Below are 22,649 nucleotides of genomic sequence, written 5' to 3'. Positions count from 1 at the left end.
AGTCATTTTGATACTTTGGCAAATAATTGATAGTGTGCAGGACTTTCTTGTTTCTGGTCCTTTCTCCTACGCACCTCTTCATTACCTGTAGGTGTGCGAGGGTAAGTGTTAATTGAATGGATAAGAAAGGACAAATATTTGTGCTTCTAGACTATTGATGCTATGGGTCTGTTTTCAAATGATAATGTGTCAAACTAGGCAGACTTACACTGAAACAAAACCTTACAATCTGTTAGACTGTTTTCCACTATAGAAGTTTACCCGCAAATGTGAAAAGGGTCAATCCAACACTTATTATCGTGAACCCCACCTGTACATGCGAAAAAGTTGAAAAGCCAGATAAAGACAAAACACAAGCATAAACATCAGTAGGCTACAGCAAACACATAGGGAAAGATTAGATGGAGACAACCCTGAGAATTAAAACGCTCTCTGAAACTTACTAGTGTCTGTCATTCACAGAAATCTCAGAACAGCAATGCTAATGCTAAAGAGCTACTGACATCAAACATAAACCAATCACAGAAGATCAACTACACAGAGCAGGATTATTAGAGAATAAACAAACTTTATTTTGAAGAGTGTTACACAATGGGTTGGGTGGGGCATAAAAACATGACAGATCATTCAAAGCTGCTTAAAAAAAGAACGAGAGAGTCAATTCTACAATGAACTGCTATACACAGGGTCCATGAGGCAGACAGGAGGGGAGAGAGAGAGAGAGAGAGAGAGAGAGGGGGAGATAGAGAGGGGCGCTGGCAGTTTTGGTCGCGTTTGATCATTTCATCAAAAGTATCAGAAATCGGAAAGAGATTAAAAAGATTTAAAAGGGCAAACAGGCCGACTTCCTCAAAATCATCGGATTTAAAAACAAAACAAAAAAACATGTTTCTACAAATATATATGAAGATTGGTGCCAGGAAAGGGCTGGAAATCCCAAACTTTCCAAAGAGCTGCCTAGGTTTGAAGTTTTCTGGAGTTTGTAAGGTTTCGACTTGTTGCTCAGAGAGGTAGAAGGCGTTCCTCCTCCCCTCGATGGAATGTGTGTGTGTGTGTGTGTGTGCTTGACTGCATAGAGGAAAGATTGGCACTGCCGTCCACCAATGAGAAATCACACAGTGCCACTGTCCTGTGCTGCTGGTCCCTTATAAAACACATCATGAAAACCAATCAATCAATCTTTAGCCCCGCCCCCATCGCCCCCCCACCCCCTAAAGGTTCAGTATCACCTTCATATGCTCACGCTCCTCATATTATTATTATTATTACACTGTACTCCTCCACGACGTGATTCTCCTCCAAATCCAGACTAGGAATGTGAATTACTAATTAACAATAAAAATAACAGAAATCTAGCCTTCGCAGATGGTCAAGACAATCTTTTGAGGGAAAGAGATAAAACAAACACTAAAAAATTAAATGCTACAGATGTTAGCGAAGTGGTTCTGAATGATAGACGATGAAGCCGTTTCTGTACAGGACCAGAGCTGCTCTTCTCCTCAGATGACCTCTGACCCCTGGAGGAACGTGCTGGACTTCAGCTCTGGGGAAGAGCAAACACAGTTATTACACACACATCCAGACGCTCAGGGTAAATGAGATCAAACTAATGCCTGCATGTTCACCACACCATTACACTGCGTCATGTCCAGGGAATCATTGAGGAACACGCATTACATTTCAATTAAAATGGCAAAAAAGGCACTTTTCCTGACCTCAATCTCACATATTTACATTTTCATAAAGCAGCCAGGAACAATCAAATCGTGAATAATGGTCAACATTTCCCTGGCACATCTTACCCCGACGCTCCTGACACACTTCCATTCGTTTCACACACTGAAGTGTTGTAGTGCTGGATTAATCTGGACTCATTTGTCCTGCCATCATTCACTGACTGTAGTGTTTCACTAATTATGCACTTATTTTATTACTTGATACTGCCTGAGATTTTAAGTTATCCAATATTTTAATGACACATTCGCAGGTTCACGGTTCTCCGATGTCGATAATAATAATTATTAATAGTGGTATGTTCCAACGTTAACTATAAAAATGAAGACAGAAGTACATTACTGTGGTAAATTACTATTGCAAATGTGAAATTTTTTTTTTTAAAGAGTATCTGATAATGAAACACTGTGTGCTTCACTCTGAAACACACAGCACATCAGACTATACAGTTATTTAACTAAACAGCAGCCTTTGATGTGATAATCTCGCCAAGCTATATCACGATTATTGTGTTTAATTGATATACTCATTTCCTTCTCCAACTCACTAACCTCCATTTGGGAAAGCTTGCAGTGAACGAGGACACTTCTAAATACACGAAATCACGCAGTTTGTTAGATTAAGGTGATGACACATCTAAAGGTCTTTGCGCACTGAGTCCGGAATTTTCTCGTATTCGTCATCCTAAAAACGCACAGAAACTGCGCATTAATGAATCTGTTGCGATAAAATTCACAAAACAATAAAATGGAGTCTTGAAGCAGTGAGAATGATTTTGTTTTCCTTTCTCTTTTTAAAAAGACCACCAATTTCCGTGAACCAATTGATCCTGAACAGTTCTGGATTTGGCGTTCACTTGTACGGTGGCTCTGAATTGTCAAAACACCTCAAAATGCTTACTACGGGTTAAATTTTCGGTGTTTTTCGCATCCAAACATCCGAATGCCGAAAGTTTCGGAGGCGGAGTGTAAACGTGATTGACAACGTGAGGTCGTATTTATTTTTTAACGTGCAAAATTTCGGACTCTGTGTGCAAGGAGCTTTACCCCGTCTATCTTCTTGAACTAGTGCACTAGAACAGTGTGCAAACAGCAAAAAGTGGCGGGAGTGTTTAGTTGAGTTGTTCTGAGTGTTTCGGTGGAGGCGGATGCTAACCCACGCTAATCTTCCACTGCAGATGAAGCTACATACAGTCAGGCTCGCTCTACGTGACGTGCTGTTAAACAATCTGACACTGAGAAACACTGAAAGCTCAGCTTTACTTTATAATGAACGAAATCAGTGGCAGAGCTGTGATGTTTCTAATCCCAGTCTCCCACTGGTGACACATGCGGAGGGAAGCGTATCAGGGAACGCTTTCATCTCTCAGACGCTCCGCTCACAGAACTTCATTGTGTCTTCAGGGCAGAGGTCAGCTGGAGACGTGACAGCGCTTCCCCTCAGAGCTGCGCTGGTAAATGATACGACAGCTTCAGCAAAACCCAACTAATCTAAAGGGCTTCAAAACTATGTCTCCAGTCATAGCTGCAAATAGAAGAATTGGAATATTGCATAAAACGGTTGCGAATAAAGCAGCATTTCCATCTCACGTGTTGAGAACAAAATCATCACTTCCTGGGAAATTGGTGCAAAATATCAGTTCTGTCATGACAGCTCTCGGGAGATCGGTATGGTAATAGAGATTGGTATGGTAATAGAGATTGGTATGGTAATAGAGATTGGTATGGTGATGGATATGGCAATGTTAATGTATGTGGTCTTGGCAGACTAGATATGCACCGCAAGTACCAAGACTTTCTACTGCGAATATATTCAGAGATTACTGTGAGCCTGTAAGACACGCTGCTGCACATGTAACAGACATGATTTAACCCCGTAGCAGAACTATACAGGTGGAGCTGGGGAAGAGGTAGGGCTTCTGAAAGAGAGCTGCACTGCTAACAGCAACACACCGGACAAAAAAAAAGAAAAGAAAAATCACTCACTGCTCTTGACTGATTAACTTGTCTAACTTTGTATAAATTAAACAGATTAATCCTGATCAGTGAACATTATGCAGTGTTATTTTACATTTGATTACTTTAAGCTTTCAGTACCTGAAAATTACTGTTATGGCGCTTTTCCACTACACAGTACCAGCTCGCCTCGACTCGTCTTTGTTTGGCTTTCCACTGTGTAAAAGTTGTACCGGTACCTGCTTCCGTATCACCTTCGGCGAGGTTCTAAGCGAGCTGAGGCGATACTAAAATGTCACGTGACACACGGCAGACTGCTGATTGGTCAGAGAGAATCGTCACTATTCACTGCGCCATCATTGCACGCGCCAGGCGGAGTATCCTGAATAACCCCGGCATTTTTAAATAGTTTTGCCAGAGACTGCGTGATATACCCATTACTAATATTATGTAAAACAGCATACACTCGATGTCCTCCATTGTTCTGTGTGTGTGGGTAGCGGGTGTGTGTCGCGTCACTATGACGACCAGGTACTAGTCAAGTCAAGTCATCTTTATTTATATAGCGCTTTTTACAATACAGATTGTATCAAAGCAGCTTCACAGTGATAAAATCAAAATAATACAAAAAAAAACAATTTCATCATCATCCACCTTTAAGGCAGATCTATAATATTGTTGAATATTAAAAGTCCCCAACTAAGCAAGCCAGAAGGTAAGGCAACAGCGGCAAGGAACCAAAACTCCATCAGGTGACAGAATGGAGAAAAAAACCTTGGGAGAACCCAGGCTCAGTCGGGGGCCAGTTCTCCTCTGGCCAATGAGTGAACAGTGTATGAAGTTCAGAATGAATCAGAGTGGTGTACTATTGTGGTGTGTGTGGGTAGCGGGTGTGTGTCGTGTCACTATGACGACCAGGTACTATTGTGGAGGTACTATCTGCAATGGAAAACGGAGCGAAACGAGTCGAGTTGAGTTGGTACTGGTAATGGAAAAGCGTCATTAGACCTACCTGAAAAACCTGATCATTTAATTTGCATCTTTGTTCTATTGCTTGTAATTTCAATTATTTGTTCTTATTTTATTACTGATTGTTTACTTATATTTAATCATGTTTTAAATGTATATTAGGCTAGTAGTTTTAGCTGTGGTACTGCTTTACTGGTATACGAGTCATACGAGGAACCTCTAAAATAATGTAATTTTATGGTAAAATTAATACAGATCCAGTTTGTTCAGAAAGGAAGCCCTGAGTGAGATAAAGCCCTGCTTTAACATGAGAAACACTGAGCAGCTGGCAGATCCAGGACAGAGGAAATAAAGAGACAAACACAAGAAAAAGACACAAAGAAAAGGGGAGAAGCGAGAGGCTCTGGGCGCAGGAGGAAGAGGAGGAGCCAGTCGTCAAGAGCGCTGCTGTTGCCATGGTGAGTTGCCATGAGCTTACCTGTCCTTCAGTCCTCGTCCTCAGCCAGCTCAGTCTCTTTGTGGACCACCACGCGAGTGACCGACATGTCAGGGTGCTGCTCTTTGGCCTCCTTTATAGCCTGGGCCAACGCCTGACCCAGAGACACACACCAAACACACACACACAAACCAAACAAAAGATTCAACTGAAAAAATGAACTCAACTCAACACAAGAATGAAAACTCAACTGAATGACACACAGATGACGGGGGAACATGCATCCGCAACGCTGGACCTGCGAGAACCACGTCTCAGTCTGTGAGGATGGCGAATGTCTGATCGCTATGGTAACCGGTGTATCAGGGCAGTGTGTGTGCGTCACAGAAACAGCCCAGGGTTATAATGAGCAGCTACTCTACAACTGTTGCCCGTTACACTGAACACCGTGAGCCCAGCGAGAGACAGACTGTACAGTGATCACGCCATCTGCGGTTAGAGATATTACAGTATCATATATGATAAGTTCAGCTGCGGTCGTCATTAATGCTCAAACTGAGGAAATCACTAGAGATTAATCTACAATCAACTCATACAGTGAAGAAAGACCATGCCAGGTTTTATTTTTACATTTGATTATGACATTTTGTATTTAAGTGCTGCTGATAAATAGACCTACTATTTAAAAAAGCACTGTTTATTTATTTTGTATCTTATATTGTATTTTGTCCTATTATTTGTATTTGACTTATTTGATCTTATTAATAACAAAAATAAATAAAACAAAATAAGATTTTGGTCTTATCGCCCACCACTACTTTGGCCTCAATGGTCAGTCAATCTTTTTTGTTTTGTTCTTTAAAAAAAATACAGATGAGAGTGTGTGTGTGTGTGTGTGAGTGAGTGAGAGAGAGAGAGAGTGTGTGTGTGTGTGAGAGAGAGAGTGTGTGTGTGTGAGAGAGAGTGAGTGTGATTGTGAGAGTGTGTGATTGTGTGTGTGAGACAGAGAGAGAGAGAGAGAGAGAGAGAGTGAGTGAGTGTGTGTGTGTGTATATGAGAGAGTGACTGTGTGTGTGTGTGTATCTCACCTGATCGTGATCAATATCAGAGTCTCCCGTGATGACGATGCGCTTCTCAATGCGAGTTTCTGACAGCCCGCCCTTTAGTGTCTGTCAATCATTAAAGAGACACAGACATCATGTGACACATCTGAGTCAAACACAACATTCAGCAGGAAATAATGGAGGACAGAACATGATTGGATTAAGATAAAAAATATATAGTAGTTTTAGAGGATCAGGAATATGAATTAAAGTGCAACTTTGACCAAAATAATTTTAACAGTGTAACGGTGTTGCTTCAAAGTTTAATGTTGCTATATTTAAATTATTTAATGAGTTTACTAGCAATTTCTGAGTGAAAATTGTTCAAGTAAATCTCATGTTTTTAAACACTGGCCCTAGATTAAACCCACTCGTGACATGAAGGAACACAGAGGAAACTACAGTACAAGGAACAGAAAAGAAGACTGCGTTCTGTCAGTTCTGCATCAGAGTGCAGCAGTTGCTTCTGGAAGTAAAAATGTTGTACTCATTTTGTCCATAACATAAGGAAGCTGATTTTTAACGGTAGCTACTAAACCTTTATTAAAGTCAGCTCTACTGTGAGCTACGAGGATGTTAACCGATGGCATTTGCTTCTGTTGAAGTCCGCATTATTTTAAAATAATCATGTTTAACAGTGGAACTTGTGGTGAAAAACTACATTACCCATAATGCTGTGGAGAAAAATCCACCAATCAGTAACAAGCAAATGCACCAAACAATCTCTTTAGCTCCACCCACACATGAAGCACTGCAGGTTACGCAATTAAGTCAATGTCCTCACACTCTCAAAATACTTTTATATATGCATATTTTGCAATAAACTTAAAATATACTAATATATATATACATCTTCTTGTAAGTGATGTGTGTGGTGGTGGTGCAGAGTGACTCAGTGGTGATGTGTGTAGTGGTGGTGCAGAGTGACTCAGTGGTGATGTGTGTAGTGGTGGTGCAGAGTGACTCAGAGGTGGTATGTGTGTGACCTTGGTGATGTGTGGTGGTGCAGAGTGACTCAGAGGTAGTGTGTGTGTGTGTTACCTTGGTGATGTGTGTGGTGGTGCAGAGTGACTCACAGAGGTGGTGTGTGTGTTACCTTGGTGATTTGTGTGGTGGTGGTGCAGAGTGACTCAGAGGTGGTGTGTGTGTGTGGTGGTGGTGGTGCAGAGTGACTCAGAGGTGGTGCGTGTGTGTGTGGTGGTGTGTGTGTGTGTTACCTTGGTGATTTGTGTGGTGGTGGTGCAGAGTGACTCAGAGGTGATGTGTGTGGTGGTGTGTGTGTTACCTTGGTGATGTGTGTGGTGGTGCAGAGTGACAGAGGTGATGTGTGTGGTGGTGGTGCAGAGTGACAGAGGTGATGTGTGTGTAGTGGTGGTGCAGAGTGACTCAGAGGTGGTGTGTTACCTTGGTGATGTGTGTGGTGGTGGTGCAGAGTGACTCAGAGGTGGTGTGTGTGGTGGTGGTGGTGCAGAGTGACTCAGAGGTGGTGTGTGTGTTACCTTGGTGATGTGTGTGGTGGTGGTGCAGAGTGACTCAGAGGTGTGTGTGTGTTACCTTGGTGATGTGTGTAGTGGTGGTGGTGCAGAGTGACTCAGAGGTGGTGTGTGTGTTACCTTGGTGATGTGTGTAGTGGTGGTGGTGCAGAGTGACTCAGAGGTGGTGTGTGTGTTACCTTGGTGATGTGTGTAGTGGTGGTGGTGGTGGTGCAGAGTGACTCAGAGGTGATGTGTGTGTGTTACCTTGGTGATGTGTGTGGTGGTGGTGCAGAGTGACTCAGAGGTGGTGTGTGTGTTACCTTGGTGATGTGTGTAGTGGTGGTGCAGAGTGACTCAGAGGTGGTGTGTGTGTTACCTTGGTGATGTGTGTAGTGGTGGTGGTGCAGAGTGACAGAGGTGATGTGTGTGTAGTGATGGTGCAGAGTGACTCAGAGGTGGTGTGTTACCTTGGTGATGTGTGTAGTGGTGGTGCAGAGTGACTCAGAGGTGGTGTGTGTGTTACCTTGGTGATGTGTGTAGTGGTGGTGGTGCAGAGTGACTCAGAGGTGATGGTTTGAGCTGTCATAAGCACTCCTGGCTCCCCGTCTCCATTACCATCCAACTGTCAATCACACAGAACAAACACACACATTCAGCACTCAACAAAACTCTCAACACAGACGCATGAGTCCGCATTAATGGCAAAGATGAAGCTACGTCAAAATTATGGTTACAGTTCCAAAGCAGTTCAATGACAGTCAAGCTGCTCTTTTGAAAACATACTGAGCTAAACTACAAGATACTGACAAACCACATCAAAGAGTCCGCAGGGGGCAAATATAGATTTATCAGATAACAATGTATATATAGAAATAAAGATCAGATCAGTTTTTTTTTGGCAAACAACAATCAGAACCTCATCCCTTCAAAAGCCCTACTTTCATTGTTTTAATATGACAATAAAAGTGGGTTGGTTTGTTTCAAATACGTCTGTAATATAGTGCTGTAATACCAGGATCATGTGACTTACCTGTGCGGCCTCGTAGGTGATGGTCTTGGTCTCCGTGTGGACAATGGGCACCTCCTTCGTGGAGATCTCAGTCTTCTGAGCAGCGAACGTGTCTGAAATCGTGACCATCTCGGTCTTCACCACAGGAGGCTAAGGAGAGACAGAGGCCGTGAGTGTGAGGAACACACACTGCTCTGACGTCACTACACACTAACACCACGCAGAGATCAGGCTCATGCGATTTAAACAAACACACCACTATAAACTACATGTCTTTGGGTATAGCGCATGCAGCAAAACCCAGATACTAAAAGCCAAACAGTGTGACGGTACATGAGTGCAGTTTTGGTTTCAGTGATCTTTGGCAGTGTTGGTAGGACCGCTCACACATGCAAAAGCACTATCTCTCAAAAATCACGACTCTATTCCTATCAATGAGATCAAATCATTTCAGTAACATTACTGAAGTTACAGAATCTCTACTAGCAGAGTGAAGAATCAACGTAAGCTAACTTATAATTAGCATATCAAGTATGAAACATGCGACGATACACATGCAGCACACAAAATATAAGCTCCCGCATGCAACTGTGTGTATGTGTGTGTGTGTGTGTGTGTAGTAGAGTAGGATGGAATATAAAATCAACTTAAAAGGCGAGAGAATGGAATGACTGACGTTAAAGCGGACAGAACCACTTTCATTTATACTGATTCTCTTCCTTAAGCGAGTGTTAGAGAGACGGATGCGCAGATCGAGCGGGATCTTCCTCCAGGACGAGGGAGGAGTGGGAAATGGAAGAGGAGATGAGGAGAAGAGCAGGGAAAGCGTCTCCGCTAGCTCACGACGTCAATTACCTCCGAGCAACAGATAACCTGCGGCAGGAGCTCTGCCTCCACGCGAGAGACGCTGCCGTTGACGACGGGAGGCTCCTCCTCCACGGCTCTGAGAGGGGGCGGTGCTTCGGCTGCGTGTCCATTAGGAGCGTCGTCCTTGTCTGTACGCTCTTCCTCTTCAGGCTGTGCGGTTGCTTGCTCTTCCTCTGCACTAGGGGCGGAGTCAGCTGGTTCTGCTTCTGTGATTGGCTGCGACTCTACCACAGAGGGCAGGGCTTGCGGTATAAGCCCCGCCTCCTGTTCTTCCTCGGGCTCTTCCTCGATCTGCTGAACGGAGATGCTCGCACTGGGTGTCTGAGCGTGATACTCCGCCTCTTCTTCTTCGCTCTCACTGTCCGAGGATAAACTCCTCTCCTCCTTGACCTCTGTCTCCACGGTAACTGGGGTCTCTGGGGCGGAGCTTTTGGGCTTGGCTTTGATGACCTCCTCGATGACGACGGTCTCTTCCACGACCTCTACGACCTCTGGCTGGCCGTTCACTTCAGGTTTGACCTCTGTGCTCTACACCAGACAACGACAGACACACACGAGGGATGGAGAGAAAAGCAAAAAACATAAACGATGACCACAGAAAAAAAACTGAAGGAAACAAACTTCCTGCAGACCTTAGTCAAAGTCAATGCCATTTCGATGCAAGTCAGAGACGTACAGTCTGTTCAGTGTGTGAAAACACATTAAATTGTGCGATGTGTGCTTGAGAATCAGCAAAATGATAAATAATATTTTAATCCTAACTTTCCTAGACTGATACCCAAAATAAGAAATAAAACAACAGATAACAATAGACCTTTCACATTTGAAGGGTGTGTCACAGTTAAACTTGTGTAGTGTTGAATGGGAGATGACAGCAAACATAATTTCCAAATATAAAATTCCATGATAGTGTATCTATATCAGAAGAAAAAACGGATTACGTTTGTCAGACTAGGGAAAGATGTCAAATTTGAAGTTGTGTTAGAAACTCTCAGCAGATGTAACTAGTTTACTGTCATATTAAGCAAAGGTAACAAACAAAGTAGTGTTTTTTTTTTAATTTCTCAAAAATTTTACTCTAGATTTATGATGTTAATAACTCATGTGAAAAGGGTCCAGTCAGGATTTATTCTCTGGAAACAAACCTAACAACTGTATTTCACACAGTATTGTCTCTCAGTTAAATCTGTCTTGGCGTAAGGATGTTTAGATACTGTATATAAATCTCACTGAGCACACTGTACATCGTCTATCGCTCACAGCGAATAAAACATGGCATCCGCTCCAACTAAGGTCCATAAACACTGCAACACCACACATATATAACCAAACAAGCAACATAAGGAGGAGAGAGACAGTCATAAGCTGAAGATGAAGAAAGCATGGCTGGACAGACAGATGATGATCTCTGAAGGTGGAGTCATGATGTCTGCAATGGAAAAGGGATGAGATGTGTGTGTGTGTGTGCAGTGTTAGGTATGTGTTTGCTCAGGTGATGTTAGGTGGCTGAGCGAGGACCTTGCTGACGTCTCTGCTGTCGGTCTCGGGGTGAGGAGGGCTGTTCTGAGGAACCTGAAGGCAACCATAGGACACAGTCACTCAAACACACACTCTCTGAGGAACTGCTGACACCTGCCACTCACGGTGATCTGATCTCAAGAGGTCTCCGGGTCTACAGTCTCAACCCCACACTTGTGATTGGATCGCCTGAGACAGCAGGTGTAAACAGGGTCTGAGCGGGAAAAGGTTCGGGAAGGTGAACAGGACGGCAGTTAGAAGATCTTGTACACACACACACACAGGACGGCAGAGGTGAAAATGACTGGCCAATGAGTGGAAGTTGATGTAGAGTCTGGCAGTAAAATAACCTCTAGAGCTGCTCTCATGGACATGAACTCAGACACTATACTGATGTGTGCTATTCTGATCTTATTACACGGCTCTGGAGAATGCTGGATTCTGATTGGTCAATCACACCATCCAGCGGTGTTATATCCACCGATTACAACCAGTAACAACTCATTACACAGGCTCATCCGGGTCACTGTAACTAAAGATGGCGCTATAGGAATGCTAGGAACAGTTTTTCCTCGTGGAAGTTTTGCATTTGGTGCGGTAATAAAATATTAAAACTCAAATAAATGTTTGTGTACAGCTATTTAAGTCATCGCAGACTCACTCTCGTTTTGTAAAAACGCAGCTGCTGCCATTTTGCGATGATTATTTTGTACATGGTTGGATTATAAGATACAAACAGGTACGATTTTAAAACCGTTTAATCTCAAATCAATATGTCTCATCTCCATAATTATTTATGAGCCGAAATGCTGTGTAATAAGTGGTATGACTGTATACCGTAACTCTGAACTTGCCGCACTAGCAACTGCTTTCTCCACGGAAGCTTTGCGTTTAAAGACCTAATAAAATATTTCAACTCAGATCAATATTTCATGTCTAATTATTTATTTATGTGGGAAGTAGCCGTGTAATAAGTGTGTAGAGCGTACTAATCTGCGATAACAACCGGCAAGATGTACATTATCCCTTCCTCACTACAGCACAAAGGGATCATTTAGAAGGTTGAGAATAGTAATGTGTATATATATGGCACATAATGGCATGATTGTTTCTCGATTTAGACGTTAAATTGTACATTTTGTTACTTTTGTTTAGCATTTCTGAATGTTTATTTAAAACCCTGTAACTGCTGTGAACTAAACACAGTTTGCATGGTTTGTAGCTCTTTGTCTTTTGTTCTTAATGACAGACAGCAGCAGGTTTATTAGGCTGCTGCCACTTTAAGACCTGACGGACATGACATTTCTGAAACATTCAGAAATGTGCATCAGACATGTAAGACTTCATTTAACTAATTTAAGACCGTGCTTGCAAAGGTACTCAATCAAAATGGACATTTGATCCATGCAAGCGCTGTCCGAAGCTAACTTTCTGTGCGCATAAGTGTGTGTGTGGGTCTCTGCGTCTTCTCACTTACATGGTTTAAGATATTTACATGAATAAAAGCATGATCATATAAAATGTAATGCTAGCCAAAGGATTACGGAATAAAAGGATACTGCATTAATTGCAATAAATATTGTTAATGCATTAAAGTAAAAAAATTATCTTAACGCTTTAATTTTGACAGCAGTAATATATAAACTTGTAAATCAGTTTATTTGATTGCACATTGATTTCTGCTTTGGTATTGAAATTGGTATCAAGAATTGTGAAATTTCTATTTGCTATAGTTATCGACAAGTAAAATAAATGTTTAAATACCAAGAAAACCATTATTTTAGCTTATGCCGTTTTTTGAGTTGATGAGTAAACAAAACTTGACTAAACAGTATATGTAGCGCAGTATATGTGAGCATGAACTGGGTTTGTTTGAAAGAGAAGGCAGAGCCATGAGCAGTGGCACAGAGACAGCGAGCAGAAGCAGACGGAGAGCAGCAGATTTGTGAATGCTGAGACTCTACTGGCCTCTGCTGGAGCAGCAGTGGTACTGCAGGAGCCCGCCAGCCCCGAGAAGCACGCCTTACTCAGAAAGAGAGAGGTGAGCTCCTCTTCCAAACTCTACAGGCGTCATGAAAACACACCGAAGGGACAGGAATGAAACGAGAGGGTGCGAGGACAGAACAGACACAGAAACAGAAGAAACAAGAGAGAGAGAGAAACAGAAAAGCACTTCAGTGTGACTAGAACAGCTACTAACATGCACACACACACCCACACACAACAGAAATGGCAGTAAAAGCATTTAAAATGAACACAGAGAGCATATGCAGAGAGGAGCGTTTCTAAACCAGAGATTTAGAGAATCACACGGTGACAGCATCAAGAATGTCAAACGGTGCAAATAAAACGCAAAAAAACACACATCACGCATGTCAAAAGTCTTTGGCAGGAGCTCATCATTTACATTGACTGATAAAAGCATGATTTAAAAACGCATACAAATAAACAGAAGGAGCATGTGCGCAGCTGTAAGAGACACAACGTGATTGAAAACTGCAACTGAGATCAGCAAACCTAAACAATGAGAGAAGCTTTCTGCTAGAAAACACAAGAGTTCAGTCGCAGTAAGGAAAACACAACACAATATACATGAGCAGTGATGAAGAAACCAAAGGACAGAAAGAGCCATGAACAACAGAACTCAAAGAACCAGACATACTGAACTGATGCACCGAGCTGCCCTGCCATTGGCCAGTGTAGAGGACAGGAGGAGTGTGTGCGTGAGACAGTTGGGATTATGAGGCTTTTTAAATCTACTTAAGACTCGATAAGACAATAGCACATTATGACGTCAGGAGTGACGGGTGTCAGCAAGACGTCTCACGCTGGGAATGCGATCTTCTACAGGATTTCATTAGGAGACCCAAAGGCATTGAAGGCACTTCTAATCATATCAGTCCCGCTCTGCTCACACATGCATGTTTTTAGAGGACAGTGTGGATGTGGATACCTTAGAGAGCATGACTCAATGATAGTAATTTATATGCACGGGTGTAAATCTTCGGGTACACAGTGATTAGATTCATGACTCATAAGTTGTCACCTTGATTCAGGAATGATTTTTGCAAATTCAGAATGATTTGATTCGACCCGATTCTGTATTTTGCATTCATAGGATTATGTAAATGCTTCCAATGTGCATTTAAAAAAAAAAAAAGCTAGGTAGTTTTTTTCTGGTTTTTATCTAAAACAACGTGAAAGCAAGCACATTAAATGCATGTAAATGCTACTTGGAATATAACAAAGTCCAATGTGATGATAAAATATTTTAGAGTCGATCACACCTAGGAAAGTATTCTATTATATTACAAAAAAAAAATTATTCTTAAAGGCCGAAACAAACGATTCACCAAAAATCCACGTTTCTAAATCGTCGCATTGGCAGGATTTGTAATAGATGCATCTACAGGAAACGTTCCTACATGATCAGGAAACGATTGAATGGATACACACCTAATTTACTGAGATAAAAATGAACACTTATTGTGAATATGTTCCCAACTGTCCCACCGTACAGCAGAAAGCCCCCACAGTAAACCAGCGGAGGAGGAGAGCAGGAGGTGAAGAACAGCGAGGGCATGCCGGCGTCTGAACCCCGAGCACAAGCACACGTACCCCTTGAGCCTGCAAGCGCAGGGTGGTGGCAGGGCTGCCCGTCAGGCGTTTGTCCCACTGACTGGGCCTGGGCTCGGGCGTAGCCTCCATAAAACTGCGTTTTAGCTCGCTAATGCTAGCCTGATGCTTCAATACATCCTCCTGGGTCTTATCCAAGTCCTGAAGGGCCCACCGCACCAGGGAGAGGCAGGCAGGGGGAGGACAAAGGGACAACCAACAACCAGCACATTAGTCATGGAGAGACCTGAACCCCGTTAACAGTCCAACCTCACTGCTCGCCAGCGGCCTATTGAGCCCTGAGCTCTGGGCAAACACCCGATCGCACCGCAGCACTCCTGACAGCAGGGTGGCTCGAGGTCTGCAAGTATACCTCAGTGCACTCATGATCACAGAGGGGCCGATGCCCATGTAGACAGTACATTTGGTACATCTATAATAACTAACCACTGGAACAATAACTTGGGAAGCTATGAGGTTGTGAGGGACAGAAATACAGACTGTGAAATTCTTCAAGTGAACTCAAAAAAGGAACAGGTGTGAATGAAACTTGGCAAATTCAAAATCATGTCACACCCATTATTTTTTTGGGCTGTTTCGAAACCACCGAAACAAACTCCAAACGAACTTCGTTTTAGCCTATGCCACACCCAATCAAACTGAAGAATGAATGGGTGTGATGTAATATCTAATAAAATATGGCTAAAACAAAGTTCGTTTGGAGTTTGTTTCGGTGGTTCGAAACAGCCAGTGAAGACTTTACCAGGCCTTTACATGTTGTACAATGATAATGTCTTTTCACAAATGTTCTGCGATCAAAAAATGAGCTTAAAGCTGTCTAGTAACTGCAGGAAGTCCTGAATAATATAAATCAGTCTTCCACATTTGAAGGACCCTGTTAATCCCACTGATGGATTAAATGGTCATATAATGAGGGTCAGGTGAGGTCAGAGGTCAGAAGCTGTGGGGAGCAGTGAGACAGGACTTGTTTAAATACTGAGGACTGGAGCGGTGCAGTGATTCACTGCCTCAATGCCAAAGACACACAACCAGATATCCACTGAGCAGGTGAGCAAACCTGGAGAACATCACTTCAATTAAAGCTGAAGTGCGCCATAATGAGAAAACTTACTCTTATTACGGTTTCATTTGTAGAGAAAATTATGGGTACTTTCACACTGGCAATTTAGATTGAAACAGGGCATGGTTCGCAATAAAAATGGTTAATGTGCCCAAACTTTAGCCATTTTTACACCAAAAGGAATAAAAAATGCCTAATAATGTATCTAATACTAGACAATGATTTCAGCTTTAAACTTTTAGGCCACAAATTTTATTGTCAGCCATTGTCAAGCGATTTGGCAAGTGATCATGAGTCGGGTGTCTTTAGCACTGACAGGGTCACCCCAGGATGAGTAACTTCATTTAGTTATAAAGTCAGATGTAAACAATCACCACAACCAAAGCAGAAAGTAACCTGTCTGGTTAGGGAAATGCTATTAGTGTTGTTATAAAAACCATTCCCAAAAGACATTTACACAAATGTTACAATCACCACGCATCACGTACATTCAGTTCACCTGCAGACATGCACCCGGTGTAACATGCAGCCTATGCATGGGTGTACACACATACATACACACACACACACACACACTAATGCATGCACACAAAGCCTGAGAGAGGAAGAGTGAGAGGCAGCCCAGGACAGTAGCCAGAGAGGGGACACAGGTCCACCATCCATTATGCTTTTGCTCTTTCTTTTGTTTTCTTAAAAAAAATAATAATAATAATGTTTTTATCACATACGAACCTCCAACATTAAATTGCTATGTCTGACATATATATTTTCCCCCTGCACTCTCAACTTGCTCTGTGGATTAAAAATGAGAACACATTTCAACAAAACGGAAAAAGACAGATGGTAATGAACTGTAGTGTTAACAGGCTCAAATCTGATGAGCATCAGAAAATTTTCTGTAATGGGAAAATTATTACAGTACATGTACAAAAGGCTCCAAAAGTCTGAGAGCACCAATGGAAATGCTTCTAATGGGCATTTGTATCATTGAATACCATTTTCATTACAAATTATATTATCAGCATATCAATTTGAGTGAAATGTTGAATTGAAAACCGCAGCATCTAGGTTTAAATTGGACCTTGAATATTAGATTCTCAATGTGCTCTCAGTCTTTCTTGATCCAGTTTCGTTCATGTACGACACTTCAGATTTCCTGCATGTTGATTTGTACCAGGGTTCTTCTAAGTAACCAACCAACAGGAAAATCAGCATTTGATTATGATGACAAGTCATCAAACAAGCACTGCTTAGCCAATCAATCAGCAAATATATGGCCTTTTGATCACTCAAGAGAGCTCACGTGATTTGTGCCTCATTCGCAATCGAAATAAACAAACGTCACATTACAGAAAAAGCACAGAAAAACCAGAACAAAAGCAAATAAAATGAATCAACCAATAGCACAGTAAATAAAGCAAAGATTTAACATCAAACAACCATGATGCAAGAACCCCATCACTTTCATTTGGACATAAAAAAAGACATTGAATTACAACAATCGTCATCTCAAAAGTGAAAGACCTTTCTCTCAGGAGCGCCAGTGCCACCTTTATCCGTCTGCTAATGCCATCAGAGATAAGAGATGAAGATTAGTTCAAAACATGTCCTACAATACCTTTAGATTGTGTGCTATTTATATGAATATGATAACAGATGCATGCTGGGAAGGTTAGCAGACCTCAATGGCCGATTCATAGGTGACGGATGTGGCCACGTCCATGTCTGGCTTCTCCACGACCTCCACCTGTGGACTCTAATTGGTGGAATAATGGACAAAATTGTCGGAAAGGTGAAATGGATGATGGGAAGGCCTGAATCCCCAATCAAAGTGCACACAGGGTGTGTGACGTCATAGTCTGAGTGTGATGCAATGCCCATTCTGCTTTTCTGATATCCAGACTTTTTATTAACCTTAGAAAACACCTGAAGGACTACGATGAATTCTCATCTAAGAGGAGAGGGAAATCGATCCAAATGCGTATAAATCTGAAATATAGTATAAGTTTAGAGCTGGTCGAGTGATTCGGTTTCAGGTCTAATAAATGAGGGGAGTTTTGAGACAGGATGTAGACTATAAATAGGTTCCCACTGGAATCTGGCAACAAGCTGCGAGCAGGAACATATTCTGCATTTTACACTAAAACTCTGGCACTGGAAGGTGAAGCGGAACCGTTGAAGGCGGCAAACTGCAACGAAATGCACATGGTAGCATTTTATGGGCAGACATGTGCCTCTAGTGCTGATCTGTCAAGTTTTGGTAGTAAAATCAATGGCTTTAGGGAATTCTGGGAGGTCATAAGTCATCAGTATTCGATTCTTTATGTTGGGAACCACATTCGAATCCATTTGGGTCCGGTTCATATGGACTCCAGTACAGCGGGACAGATAAAAGGGCTACAGGACGGGGGGAAACAGCAACAAAATGCACATGGTAGCATTTGAGGAGGCGGCAGACATGAGAAAGGAACAGGGGGGGGGGGGGGGGGGGGTTAGGGGTCGGGTTAGGCGGCGGGGTCACACTGCATTTCCTCTGAAGAGGTGGTCTCAGCCATGGCCTCCGCCGGCCTGAAGTGAGCCAGCGCTTTGGGCTCCAGGTAGCAGAGGGACATGGCCAGAGGCAGCGCCAGCAGCAGAGACAGCACCAGCGACTGGCAGGCGGAGAGGAACACGGCGAAGATGAGGAGGAAGGAGGGCAGGAGGGAAGGGTACGAGAGGGGCAGGTCCTCGGGAAGACCCTCACAGAGCCGGAGCAGGGACACACCCAGCCAGGGCGGGGGGTCCTCGGACCCCGAGACACACTCCACGGGCAAGGACGACAGGGCTTTAGATGAAGCAGCCTCTCCGTCTAAAGAGACACCACTGGCGCCTTCGGGCACCCAGGTCAAAGGGTCAGGGTCAGGCTCATGCTCGAGGTGAAGGTCGGGCTCGTCCTCGGAGATGTCGGACAGCACGTCCAGCTCAGAGATGGTGTCGAGTGTGGGTGGGAGTGAGGAGAGGGTGGAGGAGGACGGGGAGAATGGGAACATGAAGAGAGACTGCATGGGTGCACGGACACGAAACAGGAATGTGCATGGAGAAAAAGAGCAAGAACACATGGTGGAATGCGCAGGGAAAGAGAAAGGGAGAAAGAAACACAACATTAGTCAGTGAGCCGAGTCGAGGTCAGGTCAGCAGTGACTGGGTGTGAGGGATGACACATTAGGAGAGACTTGGTGTGTGTGTGTGTGTGTGTGTGTGTGTTTGAGGGTGGGCAAGCATTAGACAACATCACAACTAAAGCTGGCAGTGTTGGGGCAGAAGCTCAGGGGAAGAGAGGAGGGCGTTTTCACACCAGGCTGAGGAGTTCGCTTCATTTCACAATTCGTTTTCTTCAGTGGGCATGAAACTGCTTCTCTCAACAAGTGTGCATGCCATGTACTAGTGATCAGACTCTCGGGTACGGCCGTTTAAAAGCAATACGGGATAACTTGTGAAAGTTATTGACCATTTATGGTGTATTGTTTTAGTTAAACAGTTAATATTCAGAATATTATCGACTTAACTGCACTGCTACCATCAGATAACAAAATGTGTACTGAGCTTAGCTGGATAATGACACCAACTTTGCAACATTTGCACTGTTTTTTAACTGAATCCACACTGAACTGACTTCTGTAGAGCTGCTTTATAATTATGAACTTGTTTCATAATTGATGCACTTTGCACTGGTATTAAACTGAATCAACTGACTTGATCTGAATATAATATAAAAATTATTGATGAATTTTAAAACAATACTTAATGTAATAAGGTAATACATAATGATATGTTTTGATTGAATGAATGATATTTAATTAATGTGAAGGAAGTTTGAATGAATCTGTATTGTATAAAGCGCTATATAAATTGTCTCCAAAAAACTGCCATTATTGAGCATTTGATGCATGTTTTGCAACAAGTCCACAAGTGCCGATCTGCGTCAAGTTTTGGTAGTAAAATCAATGGCTTTAGGGAATTCTGGGAGGTTATAAGTCGTCAGGATTCCATTATTTTAACCACATTCGAGTCTATTTGGGTCTGGTTCATACGGACTCCAGTACACTTCAGTCGTTATAAAAGTAATCTGGCTTAATTTGAAAAGGTGAACTGCAGAAATAATCATGACCTGATTATGTGATTTTCTTATCTGTGATCATCTTATGCTATACATCCGTGGCAAACAGATGCCAGTTTTGGTAGTGAAACCCATTAAGTCATTACCTTGCTACATTGGTGAACCGCTGCCGCTAATGCTCACAGCGGGATTAACGTGGGCAGCGTGATCAAGAGTTGAGGGGAGAACGTGAACTCTGGTTCATGCAGAGTGTGAAAACGCCCTGAGAAAAACACAGAGGCATCTGTCGGGACTCAATCAGGGGTGGTCCTACATCATTATAATGAACAGGCCAGTGACGGGACGGGGGGTGGAATGTCTTTCGCCATGGAAACAGGCAATATCTGGCTAGATAACGCGGTTATTGTCACAAAGATGGTTTGTGGGCAGTTAGACAGACAGGATGAAGTTCTCAAAGCACTTCCATCCTCCATTGGTGTGTGTATAGGGTGTCTGTGAAAGACTCCCTTCATGTGAGAGCTGTAGGTTACGGCAAGAATGCCAGCGCTCCTTCAGGGCTCGTGGACCGCATGAATACAGGCCTTTGACGGACAGGGAAATGTCACGTCTGGGAGGCAGACAGTCGGGTCAGCTGGGGATGGAGGTCCCTCCGGGTATTGCTCAAGAACTGGACTCAGCAGTGTGAGCCGTGTGTGTGTGTGTTTCCAAACACTAGTGGATCCAAGTGTATTAACATTTAACTAGCATGATTCAAGGGTTAGCTTGAGTTATCAGAACCAATCAAACCAGAACCAATATTCTCATGTCAAAATATGAAATCAATGGGGAAGTAGGATACCCCAAAAACAAATGCATTTCCAAATACTAAATACAAATGTATTTTCATAAAACACTCGTTGTTGAAGTACGAATAAAAACATCGGAGATGGGGGTAATAAGCAGTTGTTATTGTTCCTGTAAGTCTGAGGCCTGTGATGAAGATCATAAAGAGGTTTCTCACCTTTGAGTCAGAGTTGAGCTCCAGGGCCGGTCCGTTCTCCCCAGCGCCGGCAGTCAGAGCAGAGTCCACAGCATGACTGTAATCGCTCACGTTCACCATAGGAGCTGCCGCCACACACACACACACACATACATACTGTTGGCCCAGCAGTTCATATCTTTACCCACATTACGCATATGTTCATATTTTTAAACAGTGGTGTCTGAGACCACACAGGAAATCTGAGACTTATTTTTTAAACCTGGAAATGAAAGTTTGTAGGATTTTTGAAGGGGAAAAAAGATTTATAATGAGACTGTGCACTATTTCCAAGTGACCAATAAAATGTCTCAAATTCAGGTTAAAAATTTAAATTAAACTTTTCCCTTAAATTGGTGTGCTGATAAATTCTGGGTCACACTTTATATTAGGCGTCTTTAACTAGGCACCTAGATTAAAAAACAAAAACAATTGTCAGGTAGAATATACTTAGTGTTGACGTTGTATTGTAAAACACTTTGTAATGCTGCTATTGAGGTGTGTACGGGTAAGATGGGTCAGGCTTGGTGGGATGAGTAGGTTTAAGGGTGGGTCAGGGAGTAAAGGAAGTGTCAACAGTATAATTATAGTACATTTTAAAAACAGACACAATAACGGCATTGTATAAATTATTAATTTAAATGCTAGTACATGGTAGTTAAAGACACTTAATATAAAGTGAGACTGAATTTTGTATTCAAATAAAAATAATCTGCAGTAGAAACACTTGGTGGTCTCAGACTTGTGGACTCCACTGTATGCCTAAACATTTATATCTTTCATTAAACATCAGGCTTATTCGAATTCATATACATATTTCATATTCATATTTATTCAAAGCAAATTCATGAACACATATGGCATATGTTGTAATATGTATGCGCACACTTATTTTGCAGTAAGCAGTTATTTCTGAGCAGGGAGTGCATGCAGAAGTGCAACCAGACTGCTTACTGCATTTGCCATAATATGTAGTGGACTAATGAGAGCACACTATGATGACTGAGGGCGTTTTCACACTTGCCTCGTTTTATAATTTGGTTGGGCTGAATGTTGTGGTTGAGTGTGTGTCGGTGTCCCGATGCTGGCTCTTGTCAGTCATGTTAGTTTGTTTTTGCAGCTTCAGGACCATCTGAATCAGGGCGCTTTTTTCCAATGTTCGTTTCATTGCTTTGAAGAGCTTTACAATTATAAGAGTTGGGGTCACTCATTTTTAGATGCTTCTACCCCAGTTTCATATACTACAAAGATAGTATGGATTACGTAGTATGCTAGCATTTCCTTTCAAACGCGGCCTCAGCTGGGACTCTAAAACCCCTGAGGTCAAATGTCATTTACATCCAAAGACACCAATCTACGCAACTCCTACAAAGCAAACAGGATTCGGACCTGGTTTATGCAAGCGTTATCATGGGAGTGTGTTACGCTACACACTTCTGAAAATGGAGTAAAAACCCGATCACTGTAAGATTCAGCAGTTCTCAGTGGCGCTGCTCTCCATCAGGAAGAGGTGAATAATGAATGCGACAGCATAGAGGAGCGGGACATCAGCATCGGCATGACCTGGTTTGAGCTGTGGGAAAGTAGGCTAATGTGGCCAGTGCTGCTGGGACGTCCATGTCATCATGAGTCTCGGAGACGGCAGCAGATCTGGGGCACTGGCAGCGCCTCACGCGTCCACCAGGGGGCGACCGCAGCGTTATTAAAACTACGCGGCCCTGTGACTGTGAGAGGCAGGATTCCCAGCAGCAAGAGGAAAAATGGGGTCATTTA

At 42.8% G+C, this 22,649-nt stretch overlaps 1 protein-coding gene across 23 annotated transcripts in view; it reads right to left on the bottom strand.

The window, feature by feature from the left end:
• Positions 1 to 548: 548 nt before the first annotated feature.
• The window catches only part of epb41l2 (erythrocyte membrane protein band 4.1 like 2), an 88,497-nt gene continuing 66,396 nt past the window's right edge, over positions 549 to 22,649 (bottom strand). Inside the window, exons 13-25 of one of the 23 annotated variants that reach the window (XM_079638947.1) lie at positions 20,859 to 20,962; positions 17,444 to 17,518; positions 17,287 to 17,325; positions 16,495 to 16,554; positions 14,685 to 14,843; positions 13,035 to 13,127; positions 11,067 to 11,120; positions 9,537 to 10,076; positions 8,703 to 8,831; positions 8,196 to 8,294; positions 6,183 to 6,263; positions 5,137 to 5,248; positions 549 to 1,543 (exon numbers count right to left, since the gene is read on the bottom strand). In XM_079638947.1, the coding sequence (XP_079495073.1) occupies positions 5,144 to 5,248; positions 6,183 to 6,263; positions 8,196 to 8,294; positions 8,703 to 8,831; positions 9,537 to 10,076; positions 11,067 to 11,120; positions 13,035 to 13,127; positions 14,685 to 14,843; positions 16,495 to 16,554; positions 17,287 to 17,325; positions 17,444 to 17,518; positions 20,859 to 20,962 (1,538 nt within the window). In that variant the 3' untranslated portion in view covers positions 549 to 1,543; positions 5,137 to 5,143. The remainder of the gene's footprint in view (positions 1,544 to 5,136; positions 5,249 to 6,182; positions 6,264 to 8,195; positions 8,295 to 8,702; positions 8,832 to 9,536; positions 10,077 to 11,066; positions 11,121 to 13,034; positions 13,128 to 14,684; positions 14,844 to 16,494; positions 16,555 to 17,286; positions 17,326 to 17,443; positions 17,519 to 20,858; positions 20,963 to 22,649) is intronic. The other 22 variants (XM_079638958.1, XM_079638959.1, XM_079638963.1 and 19 more) reach the window with 22 other exon arrangements.

Source organism: Phoxinus phoxinus (genome assembly GCF_949152265.1).
Source record: "Phoxinus phoxinus genome assembly, chromosome: 16".
NCBI classification, from domain to species: domain Eukaryota; kingdom Metazoa; phylum Chordata; class Actinopteri; order Cypriniformes; family Leuciscidae; genus Phoxinus; species Phoxinus phoxinus.
Note: the sequence above shows the minus strand (reverse complement) of the source record. Positions and strands in the feature narration are given on the sequence as shown.